Source organism: Chenopodium album, chromosome 2, assembly GCF_948465745.1.
Source record: "Chenopodium album chromosome 2, dcCheAlbu1.1, whole genome shotgun sequence".
Taxonomy (NCBI): domain Eukaryota; kingdom Viridiplantae; phylum Streptophyta; class Magnoliopsida; order Caryophyllales; family Amaranthaceae; genus Chenopodium; species Chenopodium album.
In genome coordinates, this window is record NC_137835.1 from 40,310,499 (window position 1) to 40,334,711 (window position 24,213).

A 24,213-nucleotide genomic window follows, 5' to 3' on the forward strand; every position below is an offset into this window, starting at 1 on the left:
TATTGAATATCTTGGCATGAATCAATATTTGAATTACAAATTTGCTTGTCAAGGTGTTGGCTGTTAGTTTGAAATGTCTTCTGCAGTCATTGAGTCAGGATAATTGTCATATTTTGCTTCACTTGAGAGTATCATAAGAATAGAAGCGCATCATCATCACTGAATCAGTATGCAGTACAAACCGCTCCACTCACTATAGTAGCAGCAGCTCTGATATTAAACTAGCGTCTTACAGTTATATTCTAAAATTTGTCTGACTACATAATAAGTTCAGTCAGTTTCATAAATGGCATCATTGTTTTTTGACAAAAGTACTTCTGAAGTTCTGAAAAATAGACTCTATTTTGTTCTGCTTAATGTCCTGTAATGGAGCTGATCTAATTAGTTGGTGGGTAAACTCTGCAATTTCTACCAGACTACCACTATTGCTATGTCAGAAATTTTTTAAGAATTAGTCACTTTAGACTGTCTCATTAAATTGTTGCATTCTATCTTATCTGGCAGACTCATAAGAAAACTAAGGGGTTGTTCGGAGTTCCATGCATTCACGATATACTCTTGCGGAAATATACACAAAAGACAAAGCTATGTTGCTCTACAAAAACAAGAAAGGAAATTAAATTGTTTCTTTTCCAAGATATCTATACCAACAAGAGGAAACCAATTGGTTGTAATCGTTTACGTTTCCTTAGTGATACCAAACAGCTATTAAGGGTAACAATATATATTAACCTTTTCCCCCTAATTTGTTTCCAATCCGTTACCTTTATCAATTTGATACCAAACAACCCCTAAGTCTATATAATTACATATTTACATATATATAACCAAATCAACACACCATTTAAAATACTACGTAAAAAGATAAGCGAGTAATCTTGTTGTGCATTAAAATAAAATAAAAATAAAAAAAGCTTAATGTGTAACCTTACCTGGAAAGTGGACTTCCATACGTGACAATCTCCATCTATAATTTCTGATGCCGTCACGTCAAATACTGTGCCATAGTTTAATGGAAAAATTGTCATAAATAATACGACCTTTTGCTCGTCCGCTAAAAACAAGTCGACCTTTTAATTATCTCTAAATAATACCACCTTTAGTACTAATCCGCTCTAATTAGGTTACATTAAATTGTAACTGGTTACAGTAGGTGAACTGGTGATGTGTCACAGACCGTTGGGAACTTTATTTTATTTAAAAAAACAAAAAAACCCTTTCTCCTATCTTTTCTATTTATCCTTCTTTATAAAATTGTTCTTCGTATTTGTCACCATTAAAATGAAAACTCAAATGCTTTCTCTTCCAATGCTCCTTGTTCATCTCTGTTATTTTTTTTAAAAAAATATCAAAAATTGAATGGCTGGCAAGAGGCAATCATCTAGTGGTTCATCGTCAAGCTTTGTGAGGGAGGAGAATCAGAAAATTCGCTGCAGTTGTGGCAATTTTGCGGTGGTGAGATCTGTAAAAAAAGGTTGCTAACATCGGGATGAAGTTTTATGGTTGTCCTTTGTGGTCGGTTTGTTTTAAATTACTCTCAATTGCTCTAAAATGTTCTGAATTGCTATCAATGTAGCTAAAGTTGATTAATTTGAGTTTGACAGTTTCTAATTGCAAATTTAATTACATTATTGTAGGACACCCAATGTGAAATGTTTAGGTGGGTTAATCAGAGAAACCCCATGGAAGATCTTCAATATCATGTTTTGGAGAAGGAAACAATAATTTCCGAGTTGGAGTATGAGCAACAATGCAGAGAAGATAAAATCAAGAGGTTACAATTGAAGAAGGATAACCTAGAAGAGGATGTTCAAGAAATGAAGAACGAAGTGTATGCGATGCGGGTAGAGATGATGAATTGTTCGAGGAACGAGAAGAATTTATCCATGGCTTTGGTTTTTTCTTGGATTTTCTTTGCTGTAGTCTTGTTTTATGTCAAATTTTAGGTGGGATTTTAGGTGGGGTTGTAATTTCCTTGAAGATATAGTAAGGGGACTTGTTTTTATATTTGTAGTTTGTGTTAAGATGTAATGGTACTTGAGTAATGAAATGCAATTAGAAATAATTTCTCAATATAACATAATCATTGTCTTTATAGATGTGAAAGCTGATAACATATAGAATGATTGTTCAAAAGACTTAGCTTACACATGTTACATTGTTCAAAACACAAGCCAATATACACTACATTGTTGTTCAAAAAACTTAGTGCTAATCATAGTTTCTCAAAAGTACATAATCTGAACAGAAGTTTTTATGGTTGTTGCTGATGGACTGTAGAGGTTTGGCTTGACTGTGTGGATATGTGTGGCTCTTGATATCTTGCTCTATTCCTTGTAGAGGGGCCTGAAATAGAATTTTTAAAAATAAAGTTAACAGTCAGCAAAGAACAGGTGCAAAAAACAGATAAAAATATGCTTACTTGTAGTATTGGGGCACCATCAGCACTGAAAAGCACACCAACCCCAATTGGAACCTGACCCCTTCCTCTGCCTCTACCCCTTCCTCCTCTTGTTCCTGTAACTGAAGGACCTGCATTAGCAGCACCACCTCTAGTACCACCTCTGGCAGCACCTCTAGCACCCCTACCACTGTAAATTACCCTTCCACCCCTGCCTAAGTGAGTTGGTTGTGCAGTGGTGGAGTGGTGTTGCACACTAGCAGAAGAAGCTGAAGCATAGGGGAGGTCAATTACTTGGTGATCAGAAGATGTTCCTGCAGACCCATCTTTTCTAGGTCTTCCTCTTCCCCTTTTTGCTGCTGGCTCTTGGTGAACATAATTGTCTTTATCAGGACATCTCCTCTTATTGTGGCCTTTAACCTTGCAGAGACTACATGTCATTTCAATTCCAGTCCTTGACAAAGAGCCTGACTTCTTTGGAAGTTCATAAGGATCTTTGATCCTATTTTTTCTAGGTCTTCCAGGACCTACTTTGATGGGAGGTGGGTCTAAGTTGCAGGGCACTTTAGGCCAATGCCTCTCTCCTTCACATGGAGGAATAGACCCACCATAAACCTTGAGGTATACATCCTTCTTATAACAATCATCCACAAAAGATTCAGCATCCTTGTTCTTAAAGAAGATACATGCTATGGCATGACAACATGGGACCCCTAACATATCCCATCTCCTACAAGTGCACTGCTTTGCCTCTAGATCTACTTTGAGTTGGTCAAGGAAATGCTTCACATTGAACATTATGTCTGAAGAAGGTAAAACATCACAAAATGCAGCCTTACTTTTTTCCTTTTCTAATATGGCCTGGATTCTAGGACACAAAACAGATGTTGACTTTTGCATTTCTTGTCTTCTAGTCACCAACCTTTGCATCAAAGCTACTGTAATGTCCTCTAACATATATATCAGATGTTTTGTTCTGGCATTAATAATGTATGAGTTGAATGTTTCAGCCATATTAGATGTTATTGCATCTGTCTTAATGTCATTATTCAAGAAAGCTCTACAAAAGAGGTTTGGGTTATATGAAGTGAAAGCTATGGATGCATCTGGATTTAACTCTCTCAACTCCTCTAAATACAGGTCATAATCTGCCATGTTGTAGGATTTAGCAATTTTCCAGAAATGTAATTTCATTTCATCTCCTCTAAATGTTTTATGCCATAATGCAAAAATGTGTCTAGCACAGTGACGATGCTTTGGAAGGACATCAGCAACAGCATGAATAATAGCCTTGTCAAACCCAAAAAAAAAAACAAAAAAAGCAACACAAATCAACTACAGCTCACCAAACATACATAAATCACCAAATATGATATCATATCAATCCACAACTGAAACAATAGCAATTTTTTTTACCTAATTGAGGTTTAGTGTTTACCTGGTGCTCATCTGATATAATTGCAACCCCACTGCCATCACCAAGCTCCAAATCAGATTCCAATTGGGTGATAAACCATGTCCAAGATGAGTTGTTTTCACCTTCAGCTGCTGCCCATGCTATGGGGTACATTTGTTCATTAGGATCTCTCCCAACAGCACTTAGAATTTGCCCACCAAGGAAGGTATTTAAGAATGCTGCATCTATACAGATCACTTTTCTGCACCCTTCCTTCCAACCTTGCTTCACTCCTTCAAAACAAGTGTACAGTCTCTGAAAAATAGGTGGATTTGTCTGCTTGGAAGTATCAACCACCAACTGAATACTTGTACCAGGCTGATGATTTGATAGCTTCTATATACCTGTGTTCCTTCATGGAGCCATGGAGTAGTCTGTGTGCATGGTATTTGACTTTGTATGCAAAATCCCTCTTAACAATAACCTTATAAGCTCTCCTAATTGCTTCAATGATTTCCTTAGATGGCCAGTGAGGCCTTCTCTTGCAGCCCATGTTGATTTGAGTTGTCTGTTCTTGTTCATATTCCTATGACAAGTGTGACTGTCATCCACCCTCTTCACTAAGAATGTTGCATTTCTGGAATGCCATGCACCATACAAATAAAAAGGACACCCCTCAACACATCTCACTCCCACATGTTGTTGCCTGTTCTTGTTACTCATAACAAAGCTCAAATCCCTACCCTGTATAATTGCATACCTAGCTACAGCTTGTTTAAAGTCACTCCTATTTGCAAATCTCTGTCCTACTAACCAAGTGAATGTAGAAAAATCAGTCTCACCACTCACAAGCATACCTCTCCTTCCCTTCCTTCTAGCTCCTGCATTTTCATCATCACTATTCTCAGGTGTGTGAATATCTTCTTCACTGTTTTCATACTCACTAACATAACCACCAGCAGTTTCAGCAGCAGTATCTACTTTACCCTTTGGTTGTTTAGGACCACCAAATCTCCCTTCACAGGCCTCTCTTTGAAGCTGACTTGCTATTTCAAGGATCTGGTTGTTGCAATTTTTAACCTTCTGTCTAGCTAATTCAACCTCTTCATCACTGTTGTCTGACTCACCAGTGAATAAATCAACCCTATCAAGACCCTCATCAACCTCAAAGTAACCATCATCTTCTACCTCTAGATCTACATCATCATCTTCACCAATTCCTTCATCATCCTCACCCTCAGCAAGCACAAACTTAGGATCTGATTCATCCTCAGAATCAGTACCAAAATCACAAAGCTCTTTCAAGGTCAGTGGACTATCTGGCCTATTGTCTTCCCATTCATACACTGTAGTGACACTAGGGTTTGACTGATTTTGGTTGGCAGTGTCATGTGCAGATTCTAAGTTGGAAATAGCTTTTGAAGTAGTGGATGGTTGAGTCAAACTGTTTTTATAAGCATGTGGTAAAGTAGATGCTGTTGAGCCAACTTTTTTGGTTAAAGGGGGACCAGGTAAGGAAGTTGATGCTGTTACATTGGATTCCATGTGCTTTCTAGGGCTTCTTCTAGGTGGGCCCAAGTGCTGTGACTCTGGACCCTTTTTGGGAGTTAATTTTTTAGGCTTAGTTGGTATGGGGGGTGGGATATTTTCTAAGATTGCTGGGCTTGAGTGGCTATCAGAAGGAGATGGGTTTTCTGGTGACAAGTGTGGCTCTTCTGTACTGGCAACACATACACATCAACACTCCTATGCTTCATCACTATCTCACCCATTTCTAACACTTCTGCATCCCCTGTTATCTTTCTTAACCCATCTGCTAAAGACATATTGGGAACTAAAAAATATAGCCCTGCAATGTCACTATAATCCCCACATTTCTTTCCAAAGTGAACTAGCTCCCAATAACATAATTCATCTGGAGCAACTTGAAATGTCCTTCCCATACCACCCATGTACACTAACTCTGCTTTACCAACAACATGCTTAAATCTGCCCCCATACCAAAACCTCAAAGTCACATTCTCAAACAACCTATTATTGCTCATTATCACCTAAAATTAAGCACATAAACCCAGATTATCATCACAAAGAGATCAATAATAGATTGCACCAAAAAATAAACCCCAAAAAAACCTCAATTTAGCAATCCAATTAATGTTATTCTACAAGAAATCAAACATATTCGATAAAACCAAATTAAGATACAACAAGCATAATCAAACACAAACTAAGGTCAGACATTTAATTCCCCCAAATACCAAACATGCATAATCGAATCAGTCCACAAAACCCAGAACAAATAAAAACAATAAGAGTTTGAAGATCGTACCTTAATTTAAGCGACTACAATTGCAAATTCCGTCGCAAGCAAACAACTTTAGGGCAATTTCCGACGCAATTCTTATCTTCCGACTTGTTTCCCGACTTGCCTTCGTCACTCTCTGCAACTAGTACAAATTTAGGTGAGCTTCAATAATGGCGGAAGAGATAGCAGTAAGGTTTGGGTAGTTGGAGTAATTAATTGCCAGCTGTGCAATTTAGGAGGGAAATAAAAGTCAAGAGGTTTTTTTACCTGTTAACTAATTAGTTCTAGGTTGCCAGTTTTTTTTACCTAATTAGAGCGGATTAGTACTAAAGGTGGTATTATTTAGAGATAATTAAAAGGTCGACTTGTTTTTAGCGGACGGACAAAAAGTCGTATTATTTATGACAATTTTTCCTAGTTTAATCCAAATGCAGAAATAGATTGGACACGGTTGAAGATTGCCACAACACTTGTAACTCTCTTGCCTCTCATGACAAAGTTTTGTCACAAAATTCATATACGAAGCAGCAAACATCCCAAAATTTGCAACATCCATAATTAATAAAATGGAATCCCGTTACTAGTAACAGCTCTCACAAGGATATTCCATGTAACAACAGAAGGAATCACTCCACTACTAATGGCATGATGTAAAAATCCCATGCAATCGGATATTCTGTGGCTAGAGCAAAGTCCATGCAAGATAATATTGTATGATATAATATCTGGATGAAGTCCTGTTTTTAGAATGCATGCCCAGATTGCAGCTGCCATATCACAGTCGCCAATTTTATAAAATCCTTCCATAAGCGTATTGTAGGTAGTTAGATTTGGCATGCAGTCCAAGCATCTCATATTTGTGAATAATTGCACAGCATTGTCTAGTCTTCCAACAGAACAAAGTCCGTTTATAATAATATTATGCATGATCACATCAGGCGTAAGACCTTCTCCTAGAATCTGACCCCACAACTGAAGAGCCTTGCTAATCTTTCCACTTTGACAAAGACCATCTATCAACAAACTGTAGGAAACTACATCTAGCTCAAAACCTTTCTCCAGCATCTCCTTTACATGTATATATGCATCTTCAAATCTTTCTGATTTGCAGAAACCATTTAACAAGATATTATATGTAACAGGAGTTGGCAGGCAACCCATACTGACCATTTCCTTGAATATTGTTATGGCTTTCTCCATTTTGGATTCTCGAACGTACCCATTTATTACAGCATTGAAAGTATAGGAAGTTAAAGTGTGTCCATGTCTAGCTATTTCACCTAGCAGACCCACTGCTTCACTAAGTCTACCATTGTTACACAGTGCATTAATCAATGGTGTATAGGCATAAATATCCAATCTACCTCCATCCTCTGCACTTTTCAAAATTGATTGTGCCTTGTTTACATGTCCATTTCTACACAACCCATGAATCAAGACTCCATAAGTTGTTGAATCACTATTACAATAGCTCTCCGACATCAATTCCCAGGTAGACAGTGCTTCACCCACCTTACCATTTTCAAGTAAGCCCCTAATGAAAATATTGAAACTAGTGGTACTAACAAGATCTTCTTTCGTCATAAACTCCCATAAGTTGAAAAATTGTTCAGTCATCCCAGCTTTGCAGTACCCATGAAGCATGACATTGCACAAAATAGTATCAGGTTGAAGCCCACTCTCAATCATTGCAGCATACACCATTGAAGCCTCAGAAACATTTCCAGACTTGCATAGTCCACCTATCAAACTACTGTAAGTAAACACATCTAACTTTCTCTCATTCACCTTCATCCGGCGCCAAAACTCTAAACTCTCACTTACACAGCCACATTTGCTTAGACCGTTGATCATAACATTATAGGTCACCACACTTGGATAAACCTCAGAATCAGTAATCAACCTCTGAAAAATTTCTTTAGCATCATCAACAAGGCCAGATTTCATATATCCATCAATTAAAATATTATAACAAGTAACATCAGGGGTAAGACCTCTGTCAGACATTTCATCGAACACCTTCAAGGCATCCGATAAATTACCACATTTCACAAGCCCACTGATCAAAGTCCCATAACTATAGCCATCAGGTCGTACTCCATGACTCCACATCCAGTCCAAAAGCTTCTTGGCTTGATCAAACTGTCGTTTTCGACACGAAATCTTAATCAAAATATTATACGTTTCAAGATTAGGCATTATTTCCGATTCCTGAAAATAATTATAGAAAGATTCAGCCTTATCCCACTGATTAGATAACGCGTAGCAATTCAACATTGTATTATACGATCTAACACCTGGTTGACAACCAAAAATTTGAGGCATCTCTTTAAAACAACTTAATGCTTGTTCAACCATGGAATTCTTAGCATAAACCTTTATAACAGTAAGAGCAATATCTTCAGAGCAGCTACATTTTTGGGTTTGGATTAAATCTACAATACGAGTGACGTGATTAACGAGTTTAGTATCGGTTAATCGGCGAAGAATGTGATGGTATATGATGGGAGTGTGGGTGTAATTTGGATGGTGGGTAGCTGAGTCGAAGAGAGAAAGAGCAGTCTTGGTGTTTTTCTGGGATTTGAGAAGTTTAAGTAAGCTTTTGGCAGAGAGATGGGCAGGCAGTTCAGCCATTGTTAAAGGGATGATTTTATGATGAGCCTGTTTTAGAGAGACATTCGAAATTATGTGTTACGTCAGAATATAAGAACAAGGATGCTAACAGAGTAACAGATTCAAGTGTGCGAAAATATGAGAAAATCTATCAATCTAATATATCATATCATATAATAACTAAGAGCATGGAAGCTTATATCCTTTCTCAATTTCTCTCTCCTTTCCTCCACTTGACACATCACACTCTCTTTCTTCCACATCACTTCTCACTATCTCCATCCTTTTACTTATCCTCTTTCTTAAATATTTCCAGCATCAATGAGTATCGTTTCCCATATATTCTCTCCTATTTACACATACCCCACCATATATTCTCTCTCCTATTTACACACTTAATTATTATTTTATTTTGTAAAATATATTTATTATTATTATTATTATTATTATTATTAGAACAAAAATACGTCAACTAATACATTATCACATTAATATAAAAGATTAGTAAAATACGAAATACATGAATTAAAAGACATAAATTAAAAAATATGAAATACACGGATGAAAATAAGCAATGAAAATAACACACATAATTTTAAATTATTAAAATGCTAATTTTCAACCGAGCTCCTTGACCTTGCCCATAAATGCTCAACCAAGTCGTTCTTTAAGGCCTCATGAACTTGTCTATCGCGAATCTCCCCTCTTGAAGCTATCAATCTACTAAAATTATCAGGATCATACTGCCCAGGAGTTACGGTAAATGTTGTTGCATTTCTGGTTGAGGACGACCCTGGCATATTTTTTCAGGCTGTTCTTGAGCGAATTCAAGTGGATCTTTATAGTTTAAATATGTATCACGCTCGTCTTCAACTATCATGTTGTGGATGATGATGCAAGTCATCATGATTTTCCACATCAACTCTACACTCCATGCCAAAGCAGGCTTCCTAATTATTGCAAACCGAGCTTGTAACACACCAAATGCACGCTCAACATCCTTTCTAGCACTCTCTTGACGTGTAGTGAACAATTTATCCTTTAAGGTTCGTTTGTGGGACTGCAATAGCGTCTATGAATGTCGACCATTTTGGATAAATCCCATCTGTGAGATAATATCCGTTGTTGTAATTATTTCCGTTAACAGTGGACAGAACTTGTGGAGCCCGATTATTTATTATATCATCAAACACCGGAGAATGCTGAAGTACATTAATGTCGTTGCAGGATCCAGGCGTCCCAAAGAAGGCATGCCAAATCCATAAATCCCTGGAAGCAATCGCTTCTAAAATAACAGTCGTCGTTTTAGATCTTCCTTGATACATTCCTTTCCATCCAGCAGGACAATTTTTCCAGACCCAATGCATGCAATCAATGCTGCCCAACATGCCAGGGAAACCTCTATCCTCCCCTTCTCTAAGGAGGCGTTGGATATCTTCCAATGTTGGCTTGCGAAGGTACTCAGTTGCAAATTGAGCAATTACTCCGTCAACAAACTGTGCAAGACATTCTCTAGAAGTGCTTTCACCGAGCTTCAGATACTCATCTACTTGATCAGCAGAACAACCATAAGCTAACATACGTATGGCTGCTGTGCATTTCTGAAGGGGTGAAGCACCAAGACGCATGGTAGCATCTGGGTGTTGTTGGAAGTAACGGTTAGTTGCACTTAATGTGTTGACAATGCGAAGGAAAAGGGGTCTTCGCATACGAAACCTCCTTCGAAATGTGGTTTCATCGTATACTGGTTGGTCACTAAAATAATCTGAAACTAAATTGTCGTGAGCTGCTTCACGATTTCTCGGCACAGATATTCTTCGTTTTCTTTGACGTTTATGTTCATTTTGCTGTACTGAATTGTTTACAGCTACAAGTACTGCATTTGCATTACTTGTAAACGATGACTCTCGTTGATAAAATTCATGACCATTTGATTATAGATATCATCAGTTGAACTTGAAGACGAAGAAGAAGAACTTGAAGAGTTTGAATCGAAATTCATATTATGTTTATTACCAAACAATATTTGAAATAGAAGGTTTTGGGTTTTATTTTTTTTTAAAAAAAACGCCAATGGGAAAATAAGGTTGATATTGAGAGATGTAATGTTATTGGGAGTAATATTATGAATTTATAGATAAAAATAGGATAAGGTTAGTCAGATGATAAGATTTCTCCCAAGGATATGTGGTCATAAAATAAAGGATGTCAGAAGATAAGATTTTGGTTAGATAAAATGTCATGGGTAGCAATCTTATACATTATCTAGACAAAAAACGATAAGGTTAGTTAGAAGATTAGATTTCAGATGATGATATGTGGTCATAAAACAAAGGATGTCAGAAGATAAGATTTTGGTTAGATAAAACGTCATGGGTAGCAATCTTATACATTATCTAGACAAAAAACGATAAGGTTAGTTAGAAGATTAGATTTCAGATGATGATATGTGGTCATAAAACAAAGGATGTCATGGGTAGCAATCTTATACATTATCACAATAATATAAAGTAACATTAACAGACTTGAACTCAATTTAGTAAACATAAAATACATATTATTACATAGAAATTACATTCATAATAAAAAGGTGCATTGACAATAATTCTGCAAAGTTACAATAATAATAAAACATACAACTCATAAACGTAATAACAAATCATGATTACTCGGTACAATCAGTTAAATTAAATCAAATCGAAAATATACTACTGAATTCATCTCTAAGTTTCTTATACATTTCTAATTCAACTTCATCAAGAACGGGCTTCTGCATTAATCTTTCTAACATTCTAAACTTCATGGCCTCGTTCTTTTGCCTTTTCTTTTCTTCAACTTGTGCCTTTTTAATTTCATCTCTTTCCTTCAACTGATCCATAAGTCGTCCACCCAAATCATTCAATTTATCACCAACTTCGTTAAAATTTGTGTTTAACGCTTCAAGATTTATACTTGAAGTTGAAGTAGTAGATGCTTTACCTTTCATCTTTGTTTGTTTTATGTCAGATGGTCTTTTACCTCTTCCTCCAACCTCTGATGGTGAATCAGGTTGTGATCTTTTACCGCTACCCCCACTTTCGGTTGACGTTTGTTGGCCACCGGGTTTATCACCAACAAAACATCTTGTTGTTAGTTGCGTAGTAATCTTTGTGAGCAAATTTCTCCAAATTTTGCTCGGACTCACCACTACCCTTGGTTCGATAATGATACCCATATGCATCTACCCATTTACCTACAATGTGAATTTATATGATCCCAGCGATTTTGCATAGATTTAATGTTTCTTACCTTTATTTCATTGGGGTTTTCCATTCTAGAACGTTCGTAGCGGTTATAGATGTCAACCCCTAACCCACTTCTTTTTGTCTTGGTTCCTCTCACTACGTCACCCCCTGCGTTTATGTAGGCTGATACAAGTGCTTTGTCTTCTGCTATGCTCCATGATTGGTTTTTCCTTTGCCCGCTGGTGTTGACATTTTGTTCGGAAATAATTTCGACATCAACATCGTTAATGTCTTCTAGATGTTGCGCCCCCACTAATTGTTCCACATGTTCATCACCACTCTCCTCTATTGGAGTTTCATTGCTACCACCAAAACCTCCCGGTGATTGATCCATGTTCTGAGTGAAATGTTCAGAAATGATAAAACACGGCATATTGCCAAGAGATTGTTGAGATGACGAGCTATTTTGAGGAAAAGGGAAATGAGGTTGACATTGTGGAATATTATTGATATTTATTGGTCTTGATTGACTATTAAACCATTGCAAAGCAGCTTGAAAATTCGGATTACTCAATAAATTTGGGTCAAAAGGAGGATTAGTAAAAGTAGAAAAAAGTATAGCTAAAAGGAGATATATCCTTGCCAATGCTGATGCTCTAATATATAAAGCTAAACTTTTAGCCAGGTGACAAGGTAGCGACACTTGGTGTTCCAACTTTTCGTCAAGTGTCGCGCCACGTACGATAGACTTAAATAGACTTTACAAGATAAAAAAAGTTAGTTTAGAATTCTATTTGGATAGAATTTTAGGATAAGTTGTTAGTTTAGAGTTTTATTTTCGATAAAATACCAATATTTCAGATGTACAAATTGAATTATAATTTTATTCAAAAAAATTATTAGATTATAATTTTAATATAGTTCAAAGCTTAAAACATCCATTTATAATGTATACTAATTGGCTAAAATAATGATGGGTCGGGTCACGAGTCATCATGAATTGGATCACTTCAGGTTATGAGTCAAGAAATGTTCAACTCTTGCCAAAGTTTTAGGTTCGGATCAACCCAACGGGCTTTGAACATTTATTTCATTTAATTTATTTTTTTGCTATTTTTTCTAGTGTATTAAATCGAACATTTCCGCCAACATTATTATTAGTCATTACATGCCTATTAGATAGCAAATCGTTACAAAAGCACATTAATTCCTAACTAGTTTGTATCAATGATATATTTTAAAATATAATATATAGATTAAAAAATTATCTTACAATTCAATAAACAACCCGGGCATCACATGAGGAATATATATATATGTTTGTGTGTGTGTGTGTGTGTGTGTGTGTGTGTGTGTGTGTGTGTGTGTGTGTGTGTGTGTGTGTATGTGTGTGTATATATATGTGTGTATATGTATATGTATATGTATATGTATACGCGTCATGTAGGATTATAAATTTTAGTGGTATCCAATTAAATACAATGATATTAATTTTTTTTAGAATTAAATAATTTAAATGACACGTGTTTTGGGTGTTTTGTCCCTCGAGAGAGTTACGGCTCGAAGACTGGTCCGGCTGGAGTTGTACCTGCAAAAACAGCGGAGACTCCTGGTGGTAGGAGCTCCGCCTCCGTAGATCAAGTAAGAACTTGAATGAAAGGAAAAGTGCGGAAATTTAGGAGGGATCTTCTCAAATTACGAGATCAGGTGTTCTGATGAGAGAGAAAATGGATGTAATAAATGATTGAATGTGTCCCCAAAATGGAGAAATATCTCCCTAATTATAGGGTCACTCTGGAAAAGTGCCCCTCCCTAGGTCACACTGACCTAGGTTTTGTGGGCTACGCCACAATTGCGGCTTTCTCGGGAATTAGGCCTTGAAGGCCGCAATTCTTCTAATTAATCTGTGGCTGCCACGTGTCAACTGGTGAGTGATCTATGGTGACCTGTCCAATCTTGACATGTGGACCTCTCTGATTGATCCACATGTCTAGGGTATTTTTACCGTAAACATTTCCCCCTCACAGGGGTGACGTGGCGGGCCACGTGACGCCTGTGACACGCGTCCCCCTGTGAGTGGTGAACAGTAACAACGAATATTAACCTTCTGGGGTGTGACAGGGATGCCCCCGTTTTACCCCTTTATGAATAGGGTTCTACCCCCCCTTCTCCCCCCTTGTTTACAATCTTTGAGAAGTTTTCTAGAGAGAGAAAATGAGATTCTAGTGAGAGATACTCTGATCCCGCCTGCACTAGATCTTTCAAGATTTTCGCGTGCTTACTTACAACACCCGGTCACTGTCTGTTGCAGTTTTCAGAAAGTTCAGATCCAAAGTAAGGTAACCGTCTGTACCCTCTTTCAGCTTTTTTCTTCTTTTTCATCTGTATACATTCTTGTTCCGTCAATATACATATTCTTTAAAATTAAAAATGGACTCTCAATCCACACACTCGGCACTGCTTAGGACATTCAGCCGGTCTCCCGATACGGCTGAATCTAGAACAGGGAGTGCCTTTTATGGACTGTCGGAACTGCTATGCTCATTCTTGAATTCCTCCCTCTTTGTGTTTGTGCTAACACAATGGACAAGAGTTAAACAAACGGCTATTAAGCCGAGAAGCCGGCGTGCTAGGGAAGTGCCCGTAGATGAGGTTGTTCCGGATGGAGATCAGGAGGAGTCGGAGGGGCAAAGTGGTTCCGATGATGGGGCTCCCTCTTCCCCAAGTAGTTCAAGTGTAAGGGAGGTAGGCGGTGAAGAGGCCGCCTCCTCTCAGGGGTCAGGAGAGGAAGCAGGCAATGAAGAAGCCGCCAAAAGATTTGGAGCAGAGGCTTCTGGCTCCGATCAAGACAATTTTGCGGCTAATTACCAATAGCCAGCTAAAGCTTCAACTTTCCCTAGCCCCAAAAAGACTAGGATGCTATCGGGTGACATTGCCCTGTTACAAAGCGGCTTTGAGTCTTTCAAGGAGAAGCACCCTTTTAGAAAGGGGTGGGTAATAGAGGTCCCGCCTGAGGATGTTGTAATGGCTTGGGACGATGGGATTGAAAATGCTGACAATTACTTCATCTGCTACGAGGCGGTAATTGCAGCCGACCTCCGTTTCCCTCTTCATAGAGGGATTAGAAAAATTCTTAAGGGGTACGACGTAGGCGTCTGGCAGCTCACCCCAAACTCGTGAGTCAATATTCTGAGCTACATCGCCGCCTGCGAGTTTCAGGATTTGGAGCCCAGCTTTGCCGCCTATGCTCACATGCATTACATGAGCAAAGCCCCAGTCGGCCATGGGGCGTGGTATACTCTTACCACACTTCCCCAATATTTCATGTCTTTGGACAAAGTGCCTCAATAGACCGGCTAGAAGGAGAAATTTTATCTGATATCCTCTCCAAGGCTGAGTCACAACCGGACCCTGCGCCGATACAATAGAGAACTGACTCTTCTAGGCAGGAAGTAAACCCTCCCCCGCATCTCTTCCAAATCTTACGAGCAAATAATGGAGCCGGGATTATTTAAGACCACGACTGAGCCCTTAGGGGATGGGACTCACATAGTCGTGCCAAAGAACTGGATCCCCCATCAAGATTTTTTCAAGGATGAGAGATTCCTGTCCGCCTGCGGACTTAGCACGATGTTCACCAAGGGTAGACCCACTATACATCCGGCAAATTGTCGTCTCTACTTACATACTTCAATTCTTTTAATTACTCTGTCTAACTGTTTGTTTGCTCCTTGTAGAAGAAGCGCTGAAAATGGTGGACCCAGAGTAGACTCCGACTAAGTCTGCTGTGTGCTGCGCAAGGAACAGCTGCAAGCCAAGAAGGCAGCAGTCGAAGCCAAGGAGGCCAAGAAGGGCAGGGTAAGACCACCTGCTATTTTTACTTTTGATTTTTCTCCAACATTTTGCCGGTTGTAATCTTATTGACTCTTTTCTCTGTAGAGTGCTGGCAAAACTATGCCCCGCTCAATCTTAAAACTGATTAAGAGACCGGGTGAGGAGTTGGAAAAGACTCCCGCTGCTAAGGCTGCCAGGAAGAACCCTTCCCAGACAACCTCTTCTGCCAACCCGGATCGTCCTACGACCGGGGGCAAAACTCCTGCTGCTATGAAGACTCTGAGTGAAAACTCAGAGCGCTAAAAAAATGCGCCGGATGCCTCTATGGCATCGAAGGGTGGCCAGCCACCCAATGTTGCAGCCGGTGCGGCAACGACTGGGGAGGGTGATGCCCCAAAACCCCAGACTCAACCCCAGACCAAAGGTAAGGATCGAAATGAACTTCCTTGGCCGCTTGACTTTATGCGAGTCAAGACTAAGGTCGACCCCTCTGGAGGTTCAATTAGCAGCTGCCAGCAAATGAATGCCAACTATGCTGCATCCCTCTCACCAAGTACTTCTTATGGTGCAGATGTTACCTCTGACGCACCGGATCTGCCTGGGTTTTCCAAGCGGATGGTGAGGACCCTCACTCGATCTGAGAAGAATTATGTGCCTGATCTGCAGGTAGTGGACTTTGACCGGATAATGGGCTAGCTGACAGAGGTAAGTCGATCTCAACTTAACACTATGATTTCTATTTTTATTTCGTTAAGTATTGAACTTTCCGACTGACCCCCTCTTTTTTAGGTGATGCTGAGAGTGGATGTGTTACGGGGCCCCTTCAGGTGGAAGCAAGAAGAGGTAAATGATGCCAAAAAGTGGGCCACTCAAAATCTCAACTCTACTAAATATGCTAACTATATGTGCGAATTAAAGATTAAAGCAGTAGAGTTGAAACAGGAGGAGCTGATTCGGAACCTGACGGCTACTAACGATGCTGCCAATAACCGGGCCAATGACCTTGAGCAACAACTGATAAATGCTCAATCTGATCTCAAGGCATTGGAGGGGGCTGATCAGGAGAATACAAAACTCCGGGCAGACGTTACCTGGTTGGGGGTGGAGCTGGTCAACCTGAGGAACCAGTAGCGGGATGAGCTCGCCAAAGAACAAAGCTGGCTGGTGGAAGAAAATGAGCAAGACAATGAGGATCGCCTGAAGATTACTTGGGTTCACCTCTACCCAGACGTAGACTGTGAAGTCTACAAACTTAGGTTTGACTGAGCCACAGCGGTGTATGATCCCAAGTGCTAGGAGAGGCAGCTCCGCATCAATTCAAAGCCTGGGTAATTGAGCTAGGATATGAAGTCTCAGATGGTGAAGGGGAGCAAGCTGAAGGCCAAGGGAATCAAGCCCCCCCAGCCCCAAACGGCTGATGCTAATGCTGAGGACCCAACCAACCAATCCCAAGCGGCTGATGCAATTGAAGAAGTCCTCCCCACTGGTCAGGACCAGCCTGAGTAGCAGCCTCAGCAGCTTTGAGCCAGCCACTCGTTCTTCTACGATAGTATTCCATTTATCTTTCTTTTCGGCCTGCGTGCCAAGTAATGTTGTAGTTTTACCGACTATGGAGTCGGGTCAACAATTTTTCTCTTCTTTTCACCAGATGTATATCCGGTTAACAATATTATTCGGCCTTAATGCCGATTTTTATTTATGAAGTATTTTGACTTAGTCGGTTTTGCACATATTGCATTTGCATTTGAATCTTGAATTTTACATATATACTTGAATTTTGCCTAACTTATGAAAAGCATGCAACATATAGTAATTCGGCTGTTCTTTCCTCTGGACGGCTGTGTGGTTGGTTTCATTTTTAATTGATTGATTGGCTTGGAAACGTTTGATACTTTGAAGAGTATGAGATGTTTATAAGCCAATCAATCACAAAGGTGATTTCCCCAAACCAAGTGCACAGCCGGCCATTGAAGCAGGCATTCCCAGCCTCTTACCCAGGCGGTAAACAACTGTCTGGGATGGTTGCATAGCCATTACACAAAGCTCATTTGCCCCCGTTAGGGAAACCTGTGTAATTTTGGAATAAATAATCTACGTAGGAACTTTTGGTCGATAGCCGGTTGATGTACTAGGACATCCGGCTTCTCGCGTACTTAATCGTTCTTCAGATTATTCAGGGAAGGAAGCTAGAGCAAAAGAGTCGTCAACAAGTTTTAGGAACTTGTAAACAGTTCACAGGGTGAAGGTTACACCCCTTGGCGATCCAGAAGATCGTTAACTCCAATAGGTCTGGAACCATGACTGGAAGTTTGGGGATGAGGAAACGAATCCAATCTAAAAGATAAAGAACTCGCCCTATAAAATAGGCCTCTAGTATTCATGTGCGCTTTCTGACTAACATGCAATCATTAGGTTTACCCAAAACCTACTTATCTATGTTGGTTGAATATTAATGCAAAAATTAATCTATTATTGGCGATCAATTGAATTATAATCATATTAACCCTAAACAAGATTATTAATTATCTTATTAAGCATGATTACAAGTACAAATTCCCTTTAAAAAAGCATAAAAGGCGTGATCAAGCAATAATAAAAATAATATATCACATCAAGAAACATAATCATCATAATCATCATAACAATAATAACAATCATCATAATAATAATAATCCTAAATAAAATAATCATGTTAAAGCATAATAATAGCAAGATCCTAAGCATGATACTTACAAGATTAATAACAAATCCTACCATGTCAGTAAGCATTAAAGATCAAAGCTTTAGCCCTAACATGATATTAGGAAAGAAAATAGGAAGCATCATAGAAATCATAATTGATATTAGAAACTTAATTATTACCCTAAACATGATACTAGGAAGCAATAAAACATCCTAACAAGATACTAGGAATCAAAATAACAATCTAGACATGATTTCTATATCATAATATCAATTAAACACTTAAATTACTTACTTGGATGCCTCGTATCTTTTTCTAATAACAAAATACACACGTTAGTAACTTCAAGGAAAATATTAAAACAATACAATTAAATTAAATAATTGAAATAGAGATTTAGGACCAAACCCTCAGAAATATCAAACCTTTCACGTATAGGGCGAAGGCAACTTCAAACTTGGCTAGGTGTGTCTAGTGATAACGTATGAGGAATTGTGTTTGTAAAAGGGCTAGGCTAGAAAGAGGGAGAGAGAATAATCTTTAGCTTAGGGAGAGAAAAATTACAGAATTCTTGATGAGAGTTGATGATTGAAAACGGAGGTCTAGGGACCCTATTTATAAAAAAATAGTCCGAAAACCGATAGAAAAGAGTTAGAATTCGAATCGGAATAAAACTCATCCTGTCGCCAATGACAGAGCTCGTCGCTAGGCAACGAGGTGCATCGCCAGGTGCTACACTGCGGATTTTCTTGCGGATTTTGTTTTTATCAAATCTTTTGATCTAGATGTCTAAATAATTTATATAATATGTCGTTAGAAATCTCTTGAAGTATAATTTCCAACCCAATTGGAATCATATTAAAATCCTTTTTAGATAAAAAGATATGGCAAAAATAGTGGAAAGGTGTCAGTTTTGGATAGAGTTCTGTATTCCATCCATATCTTTTTAGTTATAGCTCGAAATTAATATTATAATATATCATTGGAAAGATAATTTTAAGATCTATCCATCCGTAGAAAAAGGGATAAAGATTATGAGGCACAAAAATACTATCTAACTGTCTTTGAACATCTTTAAATTCGAATAGAATTAGAATTTTTTAAAAAAAGGAAAGTTTTATTCAATTTCAAACTCTTTGATTTTAAAATGGATAATTAAGATCTTTTAGAAACTTATGGAAGTTTCTAATTAATACTAATTAGTTTAGGAATAGGAATAAACCTTTGGACCCTCCACATGATAATTGGGCCGTAGGTAAAATCCGGTTTGGGTCCAGTTTAATATTTTGGTCTTCCTCATTATTCATTGGAACCGGGCTTATAAAATATCGTTGGAAAGGTTTTTTCAAGCCCATCCAAATACGCTAATATTGGACCCATATCATGGACCAAACTAAATTGGAACGCACGTTTTTCATGAATAGGGTAAGAAAAGAAATATTTTGAAAAATAGAAAGAAGTGATATTTTAATAAAAACATCCTTATCACTAGACTTTTCACACTTTTTCTTTGTTCAATAATCAAATTACTTGACAGGTATTCATCACTGGGTTTTGTTTTGGGGAGACACATTTTGGTGTCTATAGTTCCCTAGCTTGCGGAAGATGTTCACAAAGCGGTAGAAGATTATTTCAAGCAGAGCAATCTTCGATAGTGTTCCCTAGCTCGCGGAAGATTATCACAACAGAAATTGAAGGCAGTTGCAAGCGTGGTAGTCTTAAGGAGATATCCCCTAGCTTGAGGAAGATCGTCACAAAATCGATTACTCTAGAGACGTGTGCTGGACGGTGCAAGATACGCGTTTCTTAACTCTTTTATCTGTTTTAAATAACGCTAGTTTGCAGGTATCGGCGTTACAAGAATAATTTAGGATCGCCGAACGTTCTGAGTCATTCTCTGTCCCTATCGTTACTTTGACTTTTATTTTCAAAACTTACGTTTCTCCAAACTCATTCAAAGTGGGGGCTTCTGTAGACACCCAAATGTGTCTCCCCAAAACAAAACCCAGTGATGAATACCTTTCATGTCATTTGATTATTGAAAAAAGCAAAAGTGTTAAAAGTCTAGTGATGAGGATGTTTTATTGCTTCCTAGTATCATGTTCAGGGTAATAACTAAAATTTCTAATATCAAGTATGTTTATTATGATGCTTCCTATTTCTTTCCTAATATCATGTTAGGGAGGAAGATTTGATCTTTATTATTTAGTGACATGCTAGGGTTGGTTATTAATCTTGTTAGTATCATGCCTAGGATCTTGCTTATTTTATTATGCTTTAACATGATTGTTTTAATTATGATTGTTATTACGATGACAATTGTTATGATGATTATAATTATGTTGCTTGATATGATATATTGACTATTGTTATTGCTTGATCACACCTTTTATGCATGTTTAAAGGGAATTTGTACTTGTAATCACGCTTGATAAGATAATTAATAACCTTGTTTAGTTAAATATGATTATAATTCAAGTGATCACCAATAATAGGTTTGCTTGTACATTAATATTCAACTAACATAGATAAATAGGTTTAGGATTAACCTATTGATTTCATGTTAGTCAGAAAGCGCACATGAATACGAGAAGAATAAAGTAGAGGCTTATTATTAGGGCAGGTTTAGTCTCTTTTAGGTTTGATTTGTACTTTCATCCCCTAACTTCCAGTCATGGGTCCAGACCTATTGGAGTTAACGATCTCCTAGATTGTTAAGGGATGTAACTTTCACCTTGTGAACGGTTTAAAAGTTCCTAAAACTTGTTGGCAACTCTTTTACTCTAGCTTCCTTCCCTTTTGACGCCACCATGTTTCAGTGTATGATCATAGTGGGGCTCAAATGTGGAATGGCTTGAAATATTCCCTACAAGTATAGATTATTTGATGTGAACCACTCTAAGAAATACCCTGCATATGATCCTTTTGTTCTAGCACATTAGGTATATCAAGTGTATTTTACCTCTTATCTAAGCTTAAAGAAAGATAAGAGTCAATGGTGGGTTGTTTTTAAGACTAAAGCTAGGTCAAGTGTGGATGCCCCAATCGATGATTCAATTTTCCAAGTAGACATTGCTGAGACCCCAACTCTTTGTTCGACAGATGATGATGATGGTGTTATGTATGAAGACATGGATGAAGTGGAGGAGGACGCCTCTGGTGGTGAAGAGGAAGAACAACATAAAGAAGATGAATGGGAAAATACTAAATCTGAATCTGAAGAAGAGGTTGATGGGGAGTTAGGATATACTGACAACGATGACGAGGATGATGAGGATGAAGAAGAAGATGAAGAATTTCTAAGCTTGTACTTTTCAATGTGTTTTCTTTGTTATGGGCTTATTTGTTTGATAGACAATATGTTTAGCTGATTTGTTAGATATATGATACATTTTATAAAATTTGATTCATTTTTATTTTAATTTTTATCATAGGTTATTATTTATAAATTAATTATTGAGCTTCTGATCTTTCTAGTTCTTTGGAAATTAAATCCTTCATGAAAAATTCATAAATTGTCCGAGGAGGTAATCAAGGTGGTGTCCCAGCCAATAATCAATTGGTTGATCAAGACAATCATGTGGTCACACAAACCACACCACAACCCTCTAATGAATAGGTTCAAGTAAATTATAATGCTGATGTTGTTGTTCAGAATGATGTGGCACCACAAAATTAGAATGGAGTGGAACAAGGAAAGATTGAGCTCTCACCAGATGGGTTATGGTGAGTTATATTCATCTATGTATTATATTTGTTGTCTCAGTAGCTTATTATAATTTTTTATGCTTGTGTTTAATCTTTATAACATCAGGTTTGATGACCATACCGTTAGTGGAAATGTCACCAAATCTTGGAAGGCACACTACAACCACCCATACATGAATTGGACTGAGGTGCCACTTATGTTTAGGGATCGTGGGTTCACTGAGTTTAAGGTATGTTTAGAATTTGAGACATTTTCTTGTACTCATTGCTCTTTAACTAGTGAAGTTTCATGTTTCAATATTAGCTTTGAGTCTCTAATTCTTTTGTGGAAAGCATGGCATATTCTTTGTGGAAAGCATTTCATATTAGAGCATAGTAGCTTTAGCCAAATTTGCACTTGTATTATGAACCAATCAGCTTAGAGTAAATCCCAATTGACAAGTTATGCTTGATCTAAATGAATTGAGTTACTCTTAATGATTGATGATTGTAGACACCTACTTTTGGCCTCTTGTCCCGAAAGGAAGTGCGATGATGTTATAAAAATCCGTTCTTCATGTTAGATCAAATTTGAAGTGTTTACGGACTACGAAAAGCATTATGAAGTAATTAAAACCCATATTGAAAGGAATGGTAACCTTCGAAAAAGTGTACTATTCCGTTAGTGGGTTCAGAACTATTAGAAAGCTAATATATTCAGTAAGGTCAAGTGATCGAAATGCCTGGGTGGAGGCCGCTTCCGATCAGTAATATTAATGCATAATTAATATTACAGCTTAATCTTGATTGAACCCTTCAGGTCACACCCAAGCAACTAACGAACCGAAGCGACGTAATAATCCGGAAGGAATTAATAAGTCGACCGATTAATTAATATTTAGACATCAGGGAATTCGAGCTTAGAGCATCAAAATTGAACGTCAGAAGTCGAGTCGCAAAATAGTAAAAGACGAGACATGAAAATAATAATAAATCAACAAAGACAAAAAATACCCCTAGCATCGGAAAACTGAGTGCTAGGGGGTATAGCCAAGCTAGCAGCCCGCACCAAGTGCAGGGCTTGCTAGGAGGCTGCGGCTAGCTTCCCGCACCTAGTGCGTGGTGTGCTAGCATGCTGCAGCTAGTAGCCCGCACTAGGCGCGTGGCATGCTACCAGCAGCCCGCACACAAGTGCATGGGGGTGCCGGTTGAGAGTGCGAGCAGCAGCCCGCACGTTGTGTTGCGGGGATGGCTGGGTCGAGAGAATGGCAGCGGCAAATGGGAAGCCCACTTGGGTTCCTTGGTGCCCAAGTGGGATTTTCCAATAGGCGCAAGGTGAGGGAGAGTGTGGGGAGCAAGTTTGGTCCCTCCTCCTTGAAATGGTTCTCATCTAACCTCTCACATGAGCTTGCCACTTGTTAATTTATTACTAGTTTGATTATTAATTTTATTTTAGCTTTAAAATAAAATGGGAAAATCAAATTCTTCCTCATTAATGGGATATCTTTTCACACTCATGCATTTCCCTATAAATACCCAACTTGGGGCATTGGGAAGAGCACTTGAGTAAGAGTTGAAAAAAGCATTACCATTGTGAAAACCTTTTAACTCATTAATTACTCGGGTTTTGGTCAAGCCTTGCTAACCCCAAGGCATTGGATCGTTTTCAGTGGTCGAGTTGTGGGTGGACTATCATTGGAGGCCGTTGTAATTTCGAGGGTTGCTTTCGAAGTAAGAGCCCCTTCTTGTTGGCCGAAGCACGCTCCAAAAGTAATTGTTTTATCTTAATATTGTGATTAATTTAATTATGTTTATGGTTTTATATATTGCGAGTGCGGTCTTGTTTTTGGGTTTGTTTCCACGGTGAGTCGGACTCACCAAACCCCAAAAGCGGTATCGGAGCCTCTCTCGTTTATTGTTAAAATTATAATATTTTTCAAGGTGTTTTTATGGCTTAATTTTTCTGGTATTAAGTTGCTAATTAGATTAGTAGCTCGTTTTATCTATTTTAACCTCGTATTAGAGTTGTCTTCAGCTCCCGAACCCAGATTTCGACCCAAAAATGGTGAA

At 38.2% G+C, this 24,213-nt stretch overlaps 1 protein-coding gene and 1 pseudogene across 1 annotated transcript; both read right to left on the minus strand.

Annotated features, from left to right (window-relative positions):
• Positions 1 to 6,523: 6,523 nt before the first annotated feature.
• On the minus strand, positions 6,524 to 8,736 carry LOC145585328 (uncharacterized). The gene has a single exon (XM_081642038.1). It carries the CDS (start codon positions 8,734 to 8,736, stop codon positions 6,661 to 6,663), a length of 2,076 nt encoding a protein of 691 aa, XP_081498164.1. The 3' UTR covers positions 6,524 to 6,660.
• Positions 8,737 to 9,469: 733 nt separating this feature from the next.
• On the minus strand, positions 9,470 to 12,333 carry LOC145571871 (uncharacterized; annotated as a pseudogene).
• Positions 12,334 to 24,213: the final 11,880 nt, after the last annotated feature.

Coding starts and splice junctions, on each gene's coding strand:
- LOC145585328 (XM_081642038.1), bottom strand. CDS start 8,736: ATGGCTGAACTGCCTGCCCATCTCTCTGCCAAAAGCTTACTTAAACTT.